Source organism: Benincasa hispida, chromosome 6 (genome assembly GCF_027475165.1).
Source record: "Benincasa hispida cultivar pf3 chromosome 6, pf3_genome.v1.1, whole genome shotgun sequence".
Lineage (NCBI taxonomy): Eukaryota > Viridiplantae > Streptophyta > Magnoliopsida > Cucurbitales > Cucurbitaceae > Benincasa > Benincasa hispida.
Window position 1 is genome coordinate 7,344,786 of NC_143483.1, and position 22,090 is coordinate 7,366,875.

General features: G+C 32.0%; 3 protein-coding genes across 3 annotated transcripts; 1 reads left to right on the plus strand and 2 right to left on the minus strand.

The window, feature by feature from the left end:
- The first annotated feature begins 2,120 nt into the window (after positions 1-2,120).
- Positions 2,121-5,330, plus strand: LOC120079682 (transmembrane protein, putative (DUF3317)). Its single transcript, XM_039033984.2, has 4 exons — positions 2,121-2,258; positions 2,879-2,976; positions 3,631-3,703; positions 5,021-5,330. Exons 2-4 carry the CDS (start codon positions 2,892-2,894, stop codon positions 5,043-5,045), a joined length of 183 nt encoding a protein of 60 aa, XP_038889912.1. The 5' UTR covers positions 2,121-2,258; positions 2,879-2,891; the 3' UTR covers positions 5,046-5,330.
- Positions 5,331-6,974: 1,644 nt separating this feature from the next.
- On the minus strand, positions 6,975-12,301 carry LOC120079681 (RING/U-box superfamily protein). Its single transcript, XM_039033983.2, has 5 exons — positions 11,852-12,301; positions 10,740-11,184; positions 9,776-10,202; positions 9,493-9,602; positions 6,975-7,294 (listed from the first exon to the last, which is right to left on the minus strand). Exons 2-5 carry the CDS (start codon positions 10,857-10,859, stop codon positions 7,268-7,270), a joined length of 684 nt encoding a protein of 227 aa, XP_038889911.1. The 5' UTR covers positions 10,860-11,184; positions 11,852-12,301; the 3' UTR covers positions 6,975-7,267.
- Positions 12,302-15,696: 3,395 nt separating this feature from the next.
- LOC120079540 (uncharacterized) lies at positions 15,697-17,389 on the minus strand. Its single transcript, XM_039033755.2, has 2 exons — positions 17,138-17,389; positions 15,697-16,716 (listed from the first exon to the last, which is right to left on the minus strand). Exons 1-2 carry the CDS (start codon positions 17,307-17,309, stop codon positions 15,944-15,946), a joined length of 945 nt encoding a protein of 314 aa, XP_038889683.1. The 5' UTR covers positions 17,310-17,389; the 3' UTR covers positions 15,697-15,943.
- Between the last annotated feature and the right edge of the window lie 4,701 nt (positions 17,390-22,090).

Here is a 22,090-nt window from a genome sequence, read left to right on the forward strand (position 1 = left end):
ATGAAGAAGAAACTGACGCGGCGGCTTTAGGCGGCGTCAGACGGGCTCACGAACGTGAGGAAGAAAAGGGGGGTGGGGTTTGACTTTTTATAAAATAATAATAATAAAACAAAAGAAGGAAATAAATATAATTATATTTAATTCCTTTCCGTTTTATACTATTAAGTTCCTTTCCGTTTCAAAAGGAAATTAATTTCTGCCATTAATTTTCAATTTGAATAATTTCACGTCAACAATTAAATTCCCGCACTTACACTTGAAGTCCAAAATTTAAAAAATTCCCTCCAACTAATAACAATTACTGAATTCCAAATAATAAAGTTACTGAAATTACATTATTACTAAAAAATGTGCGGGGTGTTACATTCTTCCCTCCTCAAAGAACTTTCGTCCCCGAAAGTTCATTCTTGAAAAAAAAAAAAAAACTTCGGGGGTGTTACATTCTTTCCTCCTCAAAGAACTTTCATCCTCGAAAGTTCATTCTTGAAAAAGTTCCGGGTACTGAGCCTTCATCTCATCCTATCGCTCCCAGGTAGTCTCCTTGAACTGGTGATTCTACCATAAAACTTTCACAAAAGCAATTTCCCAGCGGCATAATGTTTTTACCTTTCTGGCGAGGATCTCTATAGGCTTCTCCTCGTAGCTCAGTCGTTATTCAACTGTAAGGGCTCATAGTCAACTACATGGGACAGGTCTATCACATACTTCCTTAGCATCGAAACATGGAAGACATTATGAGCTGAAGACAGTGTTGGGGGCAATGCCAAACGGTGAGCTACGGGGCCAACTCGCTCCAAGACCTCAAAAGGTCCAATGAATCTCGGACTCAACTTCCCCTTCTTGCCAAACCTTAGAATACCTTTCATTGATGCCACTTTTAAGAACACTTCCACACCAGTCTCAAATTCCAGTTCCTTACGTCTTACATCGGCATAGCTTTACTATCTACTCTGAGCTGTTTGCATACGAGCTCTGATTTTCTATATTGCCTCATTCCTGGTCTGCACTAGTTCAGGACCTAGCAACTTCCTCTCACCAACCTCACCTCGGCATACTGGAGACTTGCAACTCTTTCCACATAGGGCCTCAAATGGCAATGTGTCAATGGTAGTCTGATAGCTATTATTATATGCGAATTCTATTAAATGCAGGTGAGAGTCCCAACTTCCTGAAAACTCTAGTGCACAAGCGCACAACATATCTTCCAATATCTAGTTCAAATGTTCTATTTGACCATCAGTCTATGGGTGAAAAATTGTACCAAAATCCAATCAAGTACCCAATGCTAACTGAAGACTCTTAAAAAAAACTAGCTGTAAAAACGAAGGTCATCATTTTTACAACAATACTATATTAATTAGCACTCTTATTATTTTTTTCTTTGTTAACTTAGCTAAATGCTAATTCTAATTTTATGGCCGGGACTTAAATTTTATCAAAAGTATGTGAACTAAAACGAAACTAAACATTTCCTCAATTCATCGTTCTTATTGTCTACCCTTACACTTATAGTAGGGCTTTGCTTGTATAATACATTTTAAAAGATTCTTATTTAATAGATTTTGAAATATTTATGAAAGATTGTAGATATTACTTCCACCTTTAAAATTATTCATTTGTTATCTATTTTTTTAATCAATGGTTTAAAAAATTAAGCCAAAATTTAAAAACTCAAAAAAGTAGTTTTTGATTTTTTTTTTTTTTTTTTTTTTTAAATTTGACTAAGAATTCAACCATTGTACTTAATAATTATTGTCATAAATGGAAAGAAAATAGACTTTATTTTTTTTAAAAAAATAAAATAGTTACCAAATGTGCCTTAGTGAGATCGATGTTTAAAATATCGATGTCGACGGAAATACCGATCTTTTAATTCTACGGAAATTTTGATAAAAATATTGGTAAATTTTCGATTTCAATAGATATTTCTAAAAAAATTTTAAAAATTCTTTAAATTAGTAAATAAATATTTTATGATTTTTAAATAAGTTTACATTTCTATTGCTTGTATTATATTTACATGAATGATATTTTATTTTATTTTATTTTTTAATTATATTGATTCACCCGGGAGGATAGTTTTGTAACTCTATGGAAGAAATAGGGTAATAAAGAAGAAAGCTAAATACGGCAGACTAATTTTTAATTACTTTTCATTCTTCTCTACGAAAGAGAGAAGCTTTTGTACCTCTAAAGCTTCAAGGCAGGTCTTCGAATCAAGCCTTCCTCAAATTTCATCTCTATCCGTTGCATGAAAGGTGAGACGAATTAGGTCACATAAACAGCTTCAATGTGATAATTTCTTGTTAAAATTCATAATTTCCTGCTTGATTCCTCTTTTTTTTTCAAGCAAAAGCGAGCATTTCTCCTTTCTATATTGACTTCTGCCGCGAACGTGGGAAAAAACGCATGAAAACTCTTTTTTTCGATTCCTTTTCCTTCAATGGAAAATGGGTTTTTTTCTTTTCTTTTCTTTCGAACATTTGTGGAACCGGTTCTGTTTAACCAATTAGTTTTCGTGTTTATGGGTTTTTAGATCTGTGATTGTTTTTAGAATTTGACTTTGAAGGAATCCGAAAATGGAAATTTGTGACCTCCCTTGTGAAAATTTGCTTTCCTTACTATTTGGTGAAGCTTGATCGAGAAGTTTGGCAGTAAAATATGGTCTCTGTGTGATCTAGTATTTATGTTTAGCGGCCAAATATATGGGCCTTCATGATTAATAAACACATTACTTTTTGAAGTTTGATTGTACATTACGTTTCGAAGTTTGATTGTGAAACTGCCATAACTTCTTGTTGCATCATCCATTTCCCATACTTCCACGACCTGAAATTTTAGATTGATTTTGACTTGGGTGGTTGCTTCTTGCTTTTAGGTTTTCTATAGCCATGAATTGGATACAAAGGAAGATCTACCTTTACAATGTCACGTTTGGGCTGTACATGTTGGATTGGTGGGAGCGTATCCTCTTCAGTATGCTCTCTATTCTCTATCCTATCCCCCCATTTCCTAAGGGATCTGTGGTCTGTTTTATCATTTTCAAGCAAGCGTAGTACCCATTTAGATTTAAGTTTCGGATTTGAAGGGATCATACCAGTATCATTGTACAGGCAAATAGTTAGTGGTATTTACTGTTTTTTGTTGGCATTTAGATTTTTGGGGGCTTTTGGCCCACTGAGTGAAGTTAATAAGTTTAGAATTAATATGCTGGAATTAGTAAATTTGTGTATGGAGTGTAGAACTGTAAGATGGAAATTCTCGATAATTGTAAAAAGTAGATTGAAAATGGAAGATAAAGTTACTCGATAAATGTGATAAGTAGAAAAAGATGGGAAAAATGGAGTTACTTGATAAATGTGGAAGTTCAAGTTGGTGGGCTGAATGGCCCCTTAATATGGATTTTCCATTATTCAAGTTATGTCCTGTCATGTGGATATGGTTGTTAAGTGGTTATATGTTGTCTAATCTTAATCGTGGTTGTTAGGTATGTCTGTGTCTTATGTTAACTAGATTTAGGATTTTGTCTAGTTAGAAGTTGAATTTCATTGTTTTTGCTGTGAGATTGAATCTAGTTCGTGCAATTCTTACTGTTTGTTAACCTCTTGAATTCTTCACATATTATTGTAGATACGTTGGTGGTTGTGCTGATGTGGTTCATGTTTTACAATGGATCACGATACGTAAATGATTTGTGCAAGAGGTATTGTGTACACATTTACTACCATTTCCTTTTCAGAATTGGAAAATAAAATATTTATAACAATTTATTGCACATGTTGTAGTAGAAATTTGATGACAAACCACCAAAGAAAATATGGTACCACTAGTTTCACACTAGTTTCATTTGTAGTCTGGCAAAAACAGCAGTCACATATTTGTTCTTCTTTCTGATTTAATAATAACAATATTTTTTAGACCATTAATTTTTAAGAATGGAACATACAAGGGGGAGAAATCTAACTCCGCAGGAGTGAAAAATTCACATTTATAAGTGTGGAACATATATGGGGAGAATCTAACTCCAAAGGAGTCAAAATAATACAACATCTCAAAGTAATAGAGGGATGAGGATAGTTGGAGAACTCTTTGGAGAAGAAGCTCCAAGAGAATAATAGCAAAACAATGTCGCCCCAAATCTTTATAGGGTTCGTTTCCTTCGAACTTTGAACTTATCCTATAACGATCTCCTATTCATTTCTAACCAAACTTCTGAATAAATAGCCTTACAGTTTCTGAAGATTTATGTTTTTTCAATCCAACACAAGTAAAAGAACTTCATCTTGGAGCAAAATATGCTATAACTGTCGGTAGTTTTTTAGTTGGAAAAACATACTTGAGAGGGGGGTAGTTGGAAACTGAAGCAGGAATCTCAATCTCCTCTCCTATTGAAAAGGATATTGAATCTTAGGATGTATTCAGGAGTGCTTATCGAGCAATGGCTTTTAGAATGAATGGAAAATTATTTGGATGTTTGGTTCTATACTTTGCGATGCTTTCTTTTAAAACATGAAAACTTTTAGTAGACGGTTGCCAAAGACACTCTCAAGGGCAGCCTTCATCACATATTGAATTGTCATTTGTTATTCTTACAGAACACTCTCGAGGATATCATTTATTATGCTTTTACTTATGCAAATCTTTAGATCCTCTGTGTGTCATTAACAGTGACAGACTGACAGTAATGGTCATTGGCAACATCAAACACTTTATGGCATTGATTTTGAAATGGTAAAACCACTTTTTGTCATGTTCAAAAAAATCACTAGTCAATCAATTAATGATTAAAAGCATATTTCTGAATGAATTTGAACCTAACAAAAACGATTAACCATTTAACAATCACTCACAAACAACATTTAGCACGTTTTGAATATGTATTTTAATTTTGCCATTTTTTCTTTCTTTTTATCTTTGGATAAGCAGCTATTGCAATTGATTACTGTTCTACCTCGTTAGATTCCATTGTTAACCTTTGCTTTCTTAATTATGTATCTTCCTCCAATCACCTGCATCTCAGGCATCTGTGGCAAGGCAAGGTGTAGCCGTGTAGGACCATTGTGCCCAATGGGATAGGTTCAAGGCTGTCAGTAATTTGGGTGGAATTTTGCATTATTATCAATCTAGTAAAGCGATATGATGTGCTATGTGTATGTAGTATTCCCTTTTTGCTTTTAGACAAGCTTCTCTGTTTCTTAAATTTATTGAACAAACTTTTCTGATATTGAGATAACCTGTTTGTATTACACTTGCTTGAAATCTGTTTTGAAACTGATTTTCGTATTTGAATGAAATGCTCTGATGAGTTATCAGGCACACTGGTTGTGTAATTGTTGTTATATTTGGCTGATTGTTATCTGGTGAGATTTATGTAGTAAATACACTGCTTCTTTTCTTGTCTTTGTTAGATTTGTCACTATAATTCTGAATGCTCTCTTGTTCGCGATACTTTAAATCAGAATTAGATGATGAATCCAAACATATTTTACCCTCTTGAATATGAATAGAAGGCAGATGCAACTATTAAAGCAAACCATATGGAGTAGATACCAATTGATTATCTTTCTGAAGACAAAACTTTCCCGTGGAAACCATTGTTGGATGATACATAGATGAAACACGAATAATTGAATAGTCAAAGTTTCGACAAATGTAGAAGAAATGCATGTGCAATTGGATAGTTGAAGTTTTAGCGTCGGAGGAGCGTACAAATAATTGATAGTTAAAGTTCGTAACAATTTCAAGTTTCTCAGATATAGAAACTAATTAGATCCGTGAGAGGGATCTTAAAATGGTCAAAATTGCTTTTCATTCATAAATAATTCTTCTAACAACCAATAAAGTTCCCTTCAATTATCACCCAAAAACATAATAATAATCATAATAATAATAAATAAATTATATCTATCTTTGTAATTTAAAACCAAACACTCAGAAAAGAATGTCCACACCTCATTCATAATCTGAAGAAAGACCTAGTAAACCTGCACTTGCTTAGTTTCAATGCTACATAAAGCAAAATTAAAATTCAGATTTTTTTTTTACTATCTTAATGTCACAGATGACTTGAAACAAGATATTGAGAATGAAAATACCAAAATGAAATCTGACAAAAGAGAATAGTTAATGTCGCCTAAAAGATAAAAGAAGAGAAGTCTCCAATTAATAAAATCAAAATCTTTATTATGAATTAAAAGTTATCAAAACAAGAACACAATTCCTCTGTGTATAGAGAATTGGAAAGCAAACTAATCCTAATTCTAATTAATCAGAGAAACTAATCCCAATCCTAATAAATCAAGAAAATTAATCCTAATCAATTAAGGAAACTAATCCTAAACCTAATCAACTAAGATTTGACCAAGATACTCTAATTTATCCTAATTCTACTATATCATTAGTCGATATATTACATTGAAACCAAAAACAGATCAAAAGGATATTTAAATTACTTCTCAAAAAAGAAAAAAGAAAAAGCCCGACTAAACTCAATATGATTAACTGAATCGAGCCGCCAAAGCGAGCATGACAGGAGGTTTGTGATTCAATTTTCTCTACCCATCGTACTAAAAATAAATAAATAAAACAAACCCATCACGTTTCAAATAACTTTAAAATTACAAATAATAACACCCTTAAACTTCATGCAGATAAGAAAGCATTGTTTTTTTGGTGTACTCTCAAACACAACCCATTCGCTTTACTAAGGATTGTCTGAAGAATTAACTTCCCAGAATTGGATTATAAAAATAATAGTAATTATTATTATCGTGAAGGAGAGATTATAGAAAAAAAATCTTTGAAAATGAGGAAAATTGGATTAGAAAAAGGTTACTAATAATTAACTAATAACACCCTCAAATTCTTAGCTTACATCTTCTCCTTTCAGAAGAAGAGATGATTTAAGGGTGAGCAACTTTCACTTCCAGGAAAGAAAAGAAAGAAAGAAAGAAAACAGGTAGATACACCAAACATGGAATGGAAAGGTTTCTCAATCATTCACAACATCTATTTTTCTTCCCCTATAAGATGATATTTTGGTGAAACATCAGTTTCAGCTGTATAATTTAGAAATAATCTTTGAAAATGAGGAAAATAAAGAGAGAAATAGAGAGGGAGAGGAATCAGATGAATCCAACCTTGGTTATACTTTCATTCATAATATTTACTATGGTTGAAAACTCTTATCCTGCAATATTCACAAATGACCATGTTCCTGTTGGTTATGCACAAGGTGCTGCTGCTGGCTTCGTCCGCGACATGCACATCAAGTCGTTTCATCGAATGCCATTACCTAAGACATTAAAATAGTGGTATGAAATAAAAGTAAATGAAACCCATCCAAACATGTTAGGCTGTTTCCTTTCCAGTTACAAATCACATAATCTAATTTACTGTGAATCAAGCTCATCAGTAAAACCAGAACTCAGAAAACAAATGCTACTCTGCAGAATTCGACCATATTAAACTCCTTAGGCTTAGGGGACCAGGTTTAATTTTTTCAACTAGGTTTTCTAGGATCCGAACCTTTTGTTTCATAACAAATCAAATTTAGAACTCAAGGACACAGTTGTACAACCTATAGAACAGATCCTGTTCAAGTAAAGTCGTCACAAACAAATCAAATTAACAATTATGTTGATGGAAAGATTGATTAAGCTCTAGCGTTTATCTTCAAGTGTTCAAGGCCAACATAAGCCTGCCTAGGCTGGAGAGGTTCAGAAATCTTCATGTGTAAGAGGATGAAAAATTTTGATCCTCTAAGCCCATGGGTGATCATCATATCAATGGCCCTTGGAACGCAAAGAGATTACTATGAGTTCATAAACCTATATAAGAAAGAATCTCCAGGCTTCCGGATGGTTTTTCTAACCATAGGTTTAATGACAAGTAAAAGAAGTGTCTCCAGAAACTAATCATTTACTTCAGCTTTTGATTTTGTCCACATTTTACAAATCAGTTCAGATTCGGTTGAAAATCATATTCAAAGTAAAAACGATCAGTACACTGTAAAACATTTTTAAAAACCTGTTAATGGTACTCAACATTCCACTAGTTTTCTGACCGTCAATTATCATAGCCAAGTGGCAGTCATAAGTTTCACACTGGATCAGGCGGAGTTCTTCAAGGTACATCATAAGTAAATAAAGGGTTGCATAATAATTTACAGAAGATTATTCACTCTACACCAATTTTAATCATATTCAAAGCCCCTTTTCCTTTTAGTAAAATCACCAGTTGTTGTACCATGCAATCTTAATCGATTAATTCTGGTACTATTTTAGTTAAGCAACAAACTTAAAACGCAGAAGAGCATCTAAGGATCATGTTTCATCTGAAGGTCATTTCCCAATGCTTCACCAGTGAAGGAGATGGGGAAGGAACACTAGTTATTACACTAAGAATTACCGACCCTACCAACTGAAGATCACAAAAATGGTGCAGTGCTACACATTTATTAGTTTAATTATATAAAACTTCAAATATTACCACGTAAATGTGTCATCTTATTCTAAAAAGCATAAATATTGATATCAAAATGTGATCAACTATCCCCCAAAGGGCACCTCGTTGGCAAAGGCAGGGTCTCTTGATACACCTACCCAGAGGTCACACATTTGAACCTTCAGATAGAAAAGTCCTTCCTAGGTGTCTCCTGGGTTTAAATCTGGTAGCTTCCCCCGGATTAGTGGGGGTGGGGCCCCCAATATCAGGTTTTCAATTAAAACAAAAAAAAAATGAGATCGGACTTACCCCATTCAAAAGATAAGATGATGTGTTCTCTTAAACTACTGATATTTTAGAAGTTTTACGATAGGAGATATTCTAACATAACTTAATCTAACAGCTCCAGATATATATAAACGGATCATACTAAACCATCTACATTATTCCAAAAGGACAGCAATGATTATAGACTCTTTTCGAGATGCTCTTCATGGGCTACCTCTTCAGAAAAAGGAGGTCATATAGGCCTCTTTTAACAAAGCCTTCCTTTGGTTAACATGGTTCAAGTTCAAGCAAACCGACACATCTTTCCAAGGAAAAAGCTACTGATTTAAATTCTTTTTTTTTTAACACCTTACTTACATTGCTCTCACTTGGGGTAAATTCTCCCCATTTTTCAGGACTCTAGCCTTCCTTCTCTCTCTACTTATTGTCAATATCTTTTGTAAATCATATGGGCACCTGTGCCCCTTATCAATGAAATGAAGGTTACTTGTTTCTCCCTAAATAAAAAATAAAAAAAAAAATAAAAGGTCCTTATGCCCAATTCATGTTTAAATAACAATTATTTTTGCTTAAAATCATTAGTTTGAAATCATAAATAATAGGAACGCTAATTTTATGACAAAACTTAAATTTCATAACTTCCAAAACATAAAAAGATCCAAACATCAATCCGAGTCAGACTAGAAGACAACCAATAGGGTTGCTTTGAGACAATGATTGAACAAGTTTATTTGATACGAAGGAGGAAAGGAACCATACCTTGCCACAAACTGGACAGTTATCACTTCTCTCCATCCACTCATAGATACATCCAAGGTGAAAATGATGAGAGCATTTTGTCACTATCTTGGGATTCTCCGAAGTATATTCTGTAAGGGAAAAGAACATTAAATGAGCAGAATGAAAATTTGGCATGTTAAAAATTGTGCCGATCAGTAACTTGTTTATCACCCAGAAGCTCAACAAACAAGAATATAAAGGGCCAAACCAAAACCATATATTGAAGATCCATGATAAACTGAAGCTAATTAAATAAATCAACCTTCAAGACACGTTGGACAGACATCCTCATCTTCAGAGGATGTATAAGCATATCCAAGTCCAGTCGTAGATTTAGTTGAAGGGAACTTTAGAGATGATTTGCCAAGATTTTCTTTAGATTCCTCAAGACAAGCAGACCCGTTCCATTTGCCTGCTGAGCCCAACGAATCTGAATCTGTATCCACATCACTTCTTAAAGGTTCTGACTCTTCATGTAAATGGCTTGACCCCTTCTCTCGCCTAGAAATTAATCCATCCCGCTGCAAACGGATATATCTGGGGTCGGCATCATAAGGCAATGGCCTTGGAGGTGAGCGGTACATTTCAGATAAAGAGTTATCTGTTGATGCTGTGGAATTCATAGATGTTGTCCCTTGAATTGAAGAAGAGACAGAATGCACTTCTCCTCTTCGAAAAATCAATGTGTACTAGAGGAAGTAATAGGGAAAACAGATTAATATAAATATCTTGAGAATAAAGTCACAAACTACAGCTGAACACTTGTGACTGCTTGAAACAAATTATACATGTTTTTTCCATAAATATATTATGATCAATAATGGATTATGGGCTCTATATATAAATTTACCCATGCTAATGGGCATTATAAAGCAATCAAGATTATATCGGTAGGAAATACGGAAAGACAAATTAAAACAAACACACAATAATATGACATATACAAGGAAGTAGCATAATTCAAGACATTTCCCTCCTAATATTTGTAGTTCCAATTTTTTATCATCTTTCACGAAAAATAAATTTTGTTGACTCTAGACTCTAATACTAATTACTATGTAAATAAGAAATCCTCGTAAAACAAAACCAATAACAGAAATTTTTTCTTCAACTTTGCGATGACAAAATATTAGAGTATATTTATTCATAAATACTTCTATTTTCCTCCTTGATAGTGACATATCGCAAAATAACATGATATATATTGCAACAAAAATAGGGCTTACTGCACTTAAGAAGCTCTGAATGAAGCAACTAAGACAGGTGCAATTCCTATATACTGAACTATTAGGATTAACATAGTCTTCAAAATCCTCCACGCTCAAACAGCAGCAAACAGCACCCATCGTGCGAAACTCCTACCAATCTTTTTATTATTCTCGATTATCCAACCCAGCAGATTCCCAATCTTTTTATTATTCTCGATTATCCAACCCAGCAGATTCCCAATCTTTTTATTATTCTCGATTATCCAATCCAACAGATTCCCAAGTCAACAGATAGACCAATTTAGCTATTCACTTGCATTCAAATGGAGAGATCTTGGCCAATGATTATGCAGGAAAATGGAGACGAGAGTACATAAGCTCGCAGAAGTACTATTGCCTCCACGAACCAGTACCCTCCCTCTTCAAATCGAATAAAGTGGATTTTTTAAACTGGGACTTTCACCTGTAAAATTAGCAGCCTCTGTTCAGTAAAGTTAATGACATGAGGATCCAAAGGGATTATCCTCAAAGCAACTGTGATGAATGCTAATGTCATCACCTAGAACACAAGTCAAACAACAATTCTTACTAAATCATATATATTAAACCAACAACCGTCATTATTTAAAGGAACACGAATCTGTCGGCAGCAATCCAAAACCACCACAACAGTCACAACAATGAAAGAAAAAAATTATCGAAACAGCCAAAAATAAATCGAAGTGTTAATCAAATGCCATAGTCTTCGGTCAAAATAACCCACCCATCTCACCAAATTGACCTTTTCTTTTTCTGGGTCACCTCTGAAAACACGGATTCTTTCCTTAGGTGATGAGATGCCATTACAAATATCAATAGCCAACCAAGCTGATCATCATCATCCAGGACATACACGAATCGTCCAATGTACCCATTGAAGAATAAGGAATACGGAAGAACAAAAAAGCAAGCTATTCAAATTATACGACAACACCATTAGAAAAAACTCAAGAAATAGACGATCGGGACAGGGATACGCATAAATCATGAAAAGAATCAGAAACCCAATACAGAAAAAACAAAAATATGGGGCGATCATAAAAGGGGGTTGCCGGGGACATAGAGAATAGTTGGGGAAAAAGAGAAAGTACCTTGAGAGAAGAGTAAAGTGGAGGGAGAAGAGAAGAGAAGACCGAAAGAGAATTACGATCTTCGATAGTGGGTGGAGGACAGAGAAACCTGGAAGTCGGAAAAATTGGGGAGGAATGAGAGAATATGCGGAAATTACTATATACATGCGCCTTTTGGTAAAAATCACGCACACAGATATTGGAATTTCAAGCTAAATCAAGCTTGAGCATTTTAAGGGGAATTTTTTGGATTGGAAAATTGAAGGCGATGAATTGAAAGCTATGAATTGAATTTCGCGAAATTAAAGCCGCCTTCTTCCCTCAATATCTCTCGATTTCTTCTTCCTCTCTCGCTCGCTGCCGGTGCCCCTCTTTGATGGTAGGTGGATAGATAAAATGCTCTAATTTAATCTCCACTCGCTTCTACCTAGTACTATTACAATTTCCTACTAATTTCAAAGAAATCACGTTACAAAACTAACACTAGGGATATTTAAATAACTCGAATAATTCGGACTATCTTACCTAAAATATAAGTATTATATTGGGTTAGTTTTGTTCTTGGATTGGGTTGAATTGAATTTTTCTATTTTTATTGAGTTGGATTGGGTTTTGAGTTGGCTAAAGAAAGATTTGGATTGACCCAATCCAACCCGAATTTTGTATATATATATATATATTCTTATTTGTTTAAAGTTTAATTTCTTTGTATTGATTAAATTTTTAATTTTTAATATTTTTCTTTTAAAATTGTTATGATATTTTTCTTTGTTTAAAGTTTACAATAAATATCATGGATATTTGGTATTTAGCATATTAATTTTATGAGATTTTAGTTATTAGTTATGTGTTATATATAAATTTATATATTTTTCATTAAAAATAAACAAAAGTTATAACCCGACAACCCAACCCGAAATTTAAGGGTTGGGTTGGAAAATTTGGGTTATTTGGTTGACAATCAAATCGACTCGGATTTTCGAGTTGGTCTAAAAAATACACTCAACCCAACCCATGTACACCCCTAACTAACACTCCCCTTCAAAACTCGTTACAATAATTTTTCTCTTATCATCTCGTTTGAGATCAATTATCGAAATTCAGTTAAAAAATAATTTTTTTCAACTTATTATTTAAAGATTTGTCGATACATCTCGTCAGAATTACACACTCGAGATGTACTAATTGAAAAAAATATCAAATTTTGCGAAACATGGGTTAAGATTTGGGATCAATATTAATCCACATTCCATTGAAATTGCTCAAATATATCGAATTTTGGTGTTAATTATACCCGTGTTTCACCGAGAAAGCTCAAATATATAGAATCTTGTTAATTCGTCGAGAATAACATCGAGATCCACATGATTACACGAATTTCTAAATTGATTTACTGATTATCTTTTCAAATTTCTCCAAATTATATACTATTTGGTAGTGTAGTTTTAAAATTTCGAAATGATTTGGGAAAATCATATAATATTTGGAAAAATTAGCTAGGAAATTCTAGCTAGATGTACCGATAAGGCCCAAAATAATCTATAAGTTAAAAAGGTTATTTTTTAAAACAAAATCTCGATGGTTGATCTCGAGCGAGATAGATTGAGAAAAAATATTCTAACGAGTATTTAAAAAGCATGTTAGTTTTGTAAGATGAAAACTTAAATGTGTTATTTCTGACAATTTTCCTAATTTAACCTTTTAAGTTATTTTTTGGTTTCAATCCTAATTTCCTTCATATGGTTTCACTTGGTGTTTCAATTTTTTTTTCTTTATTTGCAAAACAACTTTGATAGGTTTTTATCACTAAATTTATTGATAAAAAATTGTGTATATGCTTATGTGCAACTTAAATGAATAAATCTGAAATTTTTTTATCATTAAATATATTTATAGAAAATTATGTGTGTACTTATATGCGACTTAAATGAACAAATCTAAACAGATATGGGAAGTAAATTTGGAAGTTCGGAAGAATAAGAAATTGAGGATGGACAGTTGAAATTTTTAATGAAGAATATGACAATCGATATAATTTATAGATGTGTGTATTTTATTTTTATCGACACGTTTGTATTTTTTCATGTATATGTACAGAATATTTTTATCTATAGGTTTATAAGAAAATATTTTTCATATAAATTTTTAGCATGTACAAAATATTTTTTAATTTTATGATTTAAATTAATACTATTATTAATTTGAAATTTTAATCACACGCCGAATATAAATTGCCCATTAAAAAGTATACATTTACGTGAAGGGAATAGAACAAGAAAATTATAAAAATATTAATTATAAAAATAAAGAAATAAAGAAATACATACAAACTTTTACATTTCTTAAAATAAGTGCGAATTAATTTGTTTGTTTGTTTTTCTCTGCGACTTTTAGCTTCAATTTTGTCTTCATATTTTCTTTACACAATCGTTTGTTTATATATATATATATATATATATATTCTCTTTAGGGCAGGTTTACAGCAATTATTTTAATTTGATAGTGACATTAATATAATTTTTTTTATTAATCATACGCATATCTTTATTTATTTTTTCACTGATTTTTTTCCCTAATTTTTAAATTGCATGATAGAATTAATTTGATGTTTTGCATGAGTGTGATGCTAGGTATTAACTTAAATTGGTCGTTTGATGTTAAATCATTGAATCACACAAATCTTTATTGCTTTTTAATCTTCACCGTTGATTTTTGTTTTTCAAGATCTAAAGACCTAATTTAAAATTTGGTTGTTACCCGCTTCTCTCTTAATTTAAATTCATCTTTTTCTCCAAACTTTCAGCAATAATTTTTATTATTTTCAATGGAAAACCTGGGTGCAGCAAGAAATTACTACATGACAATTCATTTTTTAAAAAATCTTAAAGTTTTATTTAATTTAATTTAATTTTTTTGTTGCATGTAGAGAAAGGGGAAGATAAAACTTAGGTTGCACCTAAGTATTGCTCATTTTCAATCTTCCATAATTCACTAAGCTTCCATTATTGCTATCTCTAAGCTCCAATTTTATTTTTTTCATATAATTCTTGAGAGAGATTTATGGCCCGTTTGAATTGACTTTCTAAGTGTTTATAAACATTTTTTTTTTGGCACTTATAAACACTTATTTAAATACTTAGAAAGTCAATCCAAACACACCCTTATTATTGTTGAGAGTTTCAAACTTATAAATCCACTACATTGTGAGAGTTGCAAGTGTGTTCTTCATTATTTCCAAACTTTTGTAAGAGTTGTTCTTAATCCCGAAAAAATAGTTTTTGTCATGGTTTGATCCTCAATCGTAGAAAGAATTAGGTTTGTTCTTACGTCCGAAAAAACGATGTAGCAATTCGACTCTAAACCGTGGAAAGAGTCATGTTTGAGTGACATACTCGAGAGTAGCTTGAGAAGTGGACGTAGGCTAGGTTGTGTTAAACCATTATAAAATCACGATGTCAATTTCTCTATCTTTCCTAATTTATTTCTGCAATTGATTCTTGGTATTATAGTTTAATTGCATAAAACGAATTGAAATATTTTCTTTTGAAGTTAATTGCTCATATTTATTTATTTTGACTGACAGTTTTTAAATTTTCATATTCATTACCAATCTTATTGTTAAAATCGATATGGTATTATAAAGTATTATCGCGAATTTATTATATAATTCAAGATGAATTTATTGCATGAATTCCTTGTTTAAATTAAAGTATGTTAATTTGTTTAATTGAGCTCATATTTAAAAAAAAAAGTTTTTATTAGTTTAAGGAAACTCAGTTCACCCCTCTAGGGTTATTGATCCTACAAATTATGCATTTAAATTATTAACAAGTCATTTTTATTCAATAAAATAATCAAAACAATTGGATCAATATAACCGTCCAATTATTTAACTTTTCACAATAAAAGCTAAAGTCATCCCATCCATCCCAACAACATGAATTAATTATATGATCAAACTTATCCAAAACACAAAACCAACCTTTATGTCCAATCCCAACTCTCAATTTTCCTCAAATCCATCACTTTCACCTCACAATTATTGATTTTTACCAGAAAATAAGCAGAATAATTTACGCAAAAACAACAATCAATTCTAAATGTTGAAATATTTCAAGGAGAATTTTGCTTTGGAGGTGAGGAGATCTCAGGCAGGTCAGGTAACGGCAGCGACAGGGCTACGCCGCCCGCTGCCGGCTGCAGCCGGTGCAAGAGAGGCTGGTGGTGGTGCAGCCTGTGTGGTGGCAGAACAGAAAAATGTGGCCTCCTCAAAGGAAGCAGAGTTTGTGGATGAAACTGGTTTGGTTTTTCACTTGTGTTTGGAGTTTCATTTGGTGCATTATTTTCATTCTTTTTTGGTGGGAATAGTGGAAAGCCAGGGAGAGGTGGAAGAGGTGGGAGTGGTGGCAATGGAGGCAATGGAGGCAATGGAAGAAGTCCAGGAAGCAATGGAAGAGGAGGAAGGTTCTCGTAAATCCGAGGAACGTTCGGGTTTTGGATCGGAGATGGCAAACTCGGGTAGTCGAATGTCGGGGGTGCGGCGAGGACTTGTTTCGTGTCATCATATGTGTTGGAATTTTGTGGCCTTTGCTTGCAAAGGTTTGGTTGTTTTAGAGGCTTGAAAGTGAAGAAGCCAGCTGAGAATGTGTGTGTGCCTTGTTTTTTTGACTTAAGTTGAAGGGAAGATGATTTTGCTGTTGCAGCCACTGCACAATATGGTTCACTACTTTTAATTAATTCCACATAACATTCCTCAATCTTCTTCACATGTTTGCTCACTGGAACTGGCAAATTCACCTTGAATTCCCCTCTTTTGTCTGTCTTTACTTCTTCCCTAAAACTCGGCCTCGATCCTTCATTTCCACATTTAACAACAACCGTTGCACCTACAGAGTATATATCAACTGTTATGAAATCGAAAACGAAGAAAACAAAAAACATAAACAATAGAGAAAATCGACACTGAAATTTACGTACTTCACTAATAGTGTGTTAACTACATCCACAAACAGAAAGAGAGAGCAATTTAATTATTAAAGAGGAATATCATATTTCAAAAGTGTTTATTAGTGCACTCCTCTGAATCTTAGGACCAAAATCGTAAATAATAAAATACCAATACAACTTAGATTTCAGAAACATTGCATTAGACCCCAACTTTACAGCAAGACCCGCGTTTGGTCATCCAAAACTCTAGATAATAGATTCAAGACATTTCAATATCAATATCAACATATACGTCTTAACTAGTCGAGTCATGAAACCCCACGGATTTAAGTTTTCCAACACGAGACGTCGTAAAAGTACCTGAAATGAAGTGACTGGTCTTTGAAAACTTCTCTTGAAAGCACGTGTCGCAGAAAACGGTACCGACGACGACGGCCGAAGGGAGCTTCCTATGATGCCTGGCTTCTGAAAGATCAAAGAAACTCAAATTGAGAAGAAGTAAAATGATAAGCCAAACCATTTTGGATCCCATTGTTCTTTTTTTTTTTCAGCTTGAGGTAAAGGAAATGAGAAAGAAATAGAAATTTATAGCATAAAAAGTAAAAAGAAAAAACCCCACAGAGCTTCATAATGTGATTCATGAAAAAACCAGTGAACTGCAAACCAAAACAGCAATGAATGTAGGTTCATTATCCCACCAACCAAAAGAAAATCACCATTAAGGCAGAGAATTAAGGTTGGAATATTTGAGAGATAATTGGTAATTTGGGTACTCATTTTTTTTCTCTTGTTTTTTCATGATTGCATTTAATTTCAGTTTGGTTCTTTATTGGTGTGGAAATAGGCAAATTTGGGGCAGTTGGGTCAGTGTTAGTTCACGAGATGGAGCACAAAAAAGCACTTCAACTGTGCCAGTTCATCATAATCCAACATTAATAAATGGTATAAAGAACATAAAAATTCATTCTCATTGTATATCTATGCAATGTGTTTTTTTTAAAACTCCAAATTAGCTGGTTTGGATGTGATAAATTGATAATTTAGTGGACCTATTTCAGCAAACTTTTGTTTTAAGTAGGTTTTTGTTTTGAAACTATAATATTGAATAAAAAAATAAAGATGCTAATTTACATTAAAAAGGAAAAAAAAGGTTAATAATGAATTTTGATCTCAAGAAAAATTAATACTCGTACACGAATCACCACCATTAAATACAATGATATATTAGAATTCGATAAATGATCTCGTTTGTTATAATTGGTCAATCCTACTACCTCCATGGGTGCATTCTGGGGGGGGGGGGAATTCTCATCCTAAAACTTTCATTGATGTCTAATTTTATTCGTTTTCAACAAAAGAGCACTCTATTGATGATCTATTAGACACTTATTTAAGGGTTGTTCCTTCTGGCTAGGCAAACTTCTGCATGGTCATTTAAAGGTCTTGGCTAATGACTCAAAAAATAGATAATTGAAACTTATCTCTAACTCTGCTAACATTGATTTTCCTAATATTTATTGTTGGTCTTATATTCAATATCGTCGTTGTAACACACCAAAACAATGTTTTGCCCTTAGAATGTCCAATAAACTATTGTGGGAAATAACAAAGCTACCATTAAGTTTGAGTGACATTGCATTATAATCACAGACTCATCTATCTATTGTTCAATTGATTTTATATCTAAAAAAAATACTAGTTAAGTTTGTATCTAAGAAAAATATTAGTTAAGTTTAGATATTTATTTGGACATTAAAACTTCATCTAGATCATTATCAAATTGTTGTATTTGAAAATCATTATAGTTATCATTATCAAATTGTGAGCGAAAGTAAACCTAAAACGTTGATGTGTCCATACGAAAAAAAAAATGAAAATCAATGAGAACAAGTTTGATTATTATTTTTTCTTTGATAACTAAAACTACATAAGGTATAACTTATCCGTTATCAAACATATCATTAAGAAAAATTATAAGGATCGAGGAAAATATGATAAAATTATGTGTATTTTTTTTAGTTTAGCAAAAATTTTAACCTATTGATCGATGATATGTTTTATGTTAATTGAGTTATTCTTGTATTGGTATGAAATTGTGTGTGCACTTAATATCGACAATAATAGACTGAAATTAATCGTACATAATTTAATTTTTTAAGAAGATATATAATTTGATATTTTAAAGGTTACGTTACAAAACAAAAGGTTATTCCCAAATAAAAGCATTTATTCTTAAGCCCACTATGTTTTCATGCTTTTCTCAGACATTTTATTTTTTAAAATTTTACTTTAAAATTACGTATAGGAAAAACTAAGAGTCCATTTGGATCGATTTAAAATAAAGATATTTTTTTAAAGAACTCATTTTTATTTAAATACTCTCACTACAAGAATTTTGGACTTTAATGTCGGTTGACAACCGACATTAAAGATAGTGTTATAAAAGGTCTTTAATGTCGGTTTTAAACTGACATTGTACACTCTCTTTAATGTCAAAACAAGTTGGACCAGACGATGACCCAAATCTATAGATTGAAAACCATCGGAACAAGCTAGATAGGAAGAACGCTCACGACGACGAAAAACCTCCGAAAGAACGTTCACGACGACGAAAAACCTCCGAAAGAACGTCCACAACGACGAAAAACCACCAGAAAGAACGCCCACGACGAAAAACCACCAGAAAGAACGCCCACGACGATGAAAAACCACCGAAAGAACGCCCACGACGATGACCAACCACTGGAAGAATGCCCACAACGATAGATATCCAAGCAACGTTGGTGACGACGAAGATCGAAAGTGATTCGCATGGCTAAACTAAGGAGAAGAGAGGGTTTGGGTTTGGTAAGAGAGAAGGAAAGGAGAGAGAAGATTTGATATGAAATAAAAAAAATATGTTTTTTAATAAAGTAAAAAAAAATGAGAGGCCTTTAATGTCGGATTTAAACCGACATTGTAGCCCATCTTCAATGTCGGTTAAAACCGACATTAAAGATCCATTTTTTTTAAACCAACATTATACATCTGTTTTCACTTTTTTCAACCGACATTAAAGCTCAAAATTCTTGTAGTGTTGATAAAAACTTATTAGAATACATTTGAAAAAGTTATTTTGAGTGCTTGTCAAATACTCTAATTTCTTCTCAAATGACTTATTTTTTTAAATTAAATGCTTGAAAATCAAACACACATAAATATGATAGGTGATATGCCCAATTATTATTATTAATAATTAAAAAAAAAAAAAAGATTGAAAACTTTAAATTTTCAATATTTAATTGAAACACGCTTTTTTTCCCTAAAGTAAAAACACACGGATCTATATTGCAATTGAATTTCTTACCTCTTATAAACACTCTTAGACTTTGAAGGTAAAGGCTCATGTTGAGCGAAACTCAATAAATATATGTGTGTTAAGATATAAAACTCAAAATTAATTTAATACTAAAATTGATATTTTTTAAATATAATTTTTTATGTCATTAAAATCGGTTTTGGATGATTAAAACATATTATCAAGTGATTTTGAAAATGACAAAACTATTTCTAATCATTTGAAAATACTCTCAAACATGCATTAAACTATGTTTTGATTTCCCATCTCTAAGAAAGAATACGATAGTAGTCCTCCAGGAAAGCATATAATAAAGAAAGCAGTAATATTCAAAAGCATTTGCCATAGAAAATCTTATCTTTTTCTTCCTCATTCTGATTTTTGTTTTCGTATCACGGATCTTGGTTCGCGTTTTATGGCATTTCCACTATCAAAAAAATCTATTTGTTAGAATCAGCTCCTAGTTCTTTAGTAGCAGTCGGCTAAGGTTCAATGCTTTTTCTTCTGTCTTATCTTTCGGTTGGGCTTTGAATGTTATTGCAATTGATTTTCTTATTTCTTATATGTCGGGCCGAGAAGTCATAAACATTACTTTGACTTCCAAGCTAAAAATAAATAACTTCTCATTTGTCTATATCATATTGGCATCATTTCCCTTCTATAATAGATTATTGCTACATTTTTAATATTTGATTTAGAGTTTCATTTGATAGAGTTAAGACAATTTCCCCTAATAAAGGTGGTTTGAGCTATACGACATTTTTAGTTACACCAATAATTAGTATAGAGAAATATAATATACACTGAAGAGGACTTGAGTATCCTTAAAAGAATGAGATAATCGCTCCTGCTTGAGTATTCTTAAAAATAACAAAATAACCACTCTTCAAATTAATTGTTTACGTGTTTGTTTCTCAATATTTACTCTAAATTTTTATATTATCTATAATTTATCTAACATACATAAATATAGCTAGGTTTCGTTTTAATTTAGCCCATAATCTTTCTATTCTTATTTATTATTATTATTAGAATGCAAACAACAAAACAAAATACATAATTACATCATAATGCACTAATAAAGTAACTAATGGATATGATCAAATAAGTGAACTTGAATCCCTGTATCCTTAGAGGAATTTGAACCATAAACTTTTTAGGAGATTCAACGTACAGATTTATTAAGTTGAATTGGTAATAATTATCTAAAAAATTAGATTATATGTGGATTTAGATTCAAGGTTCAAAATATCGATGTCGGTAAAAATATTGAGGTTCCAGTTTTATAAAAATATTGATGGAAATATTAATATTGATTGAAATTTTGGAAAACTTTAAAGAAATTGATGAAAATTGTTATAATTAGTTAATGAAACTTGGATTGTGACTTAAGTAAACAATATTTGACCATTTTTAATCCTCATTTCTATAGAGTAACACGATATTTAGAGGTATGGTGTAAATATTTGCGTAAATATTGATGCAATAGCAGAAATTTAATAAACACAAGGAAAAATAATTACAAAATAATATCAAATTTTATTTTATTTGTTTTCTAAGTTTTTTTTTTTTTTAGAAATGAAAACTTTGGATGGTAAAAGAAGCAAAACTCAGGTCAATCCAATTTTAAGGTGAAATGAGGAGAAGATTCAATGGAAAAAGATTTGAATGAAATTAAAATAAATATATGTTGTTTTGTCCATTTTGGTTTCTTAGAAATGAAAACTTTGGATAAAAAAATAAAAAATAAAAATTTACATCAATCCAATTTTGAGGTGAAATGATATGAAAAATTAGTGGAAAAATATTTGAATGAAGTTAAAAATAAACATATGTTATTATTTTTTTTTCTCAATTTTAGTTTATTGAAAACGAAAGTTTTGGATGGTAAAAAAATAAAATTTACATCAAGATTTTGAGGTGAAATTATACATTGATGTGTGAAACTATACCAGTTTTTCTAAATAAAATTGATT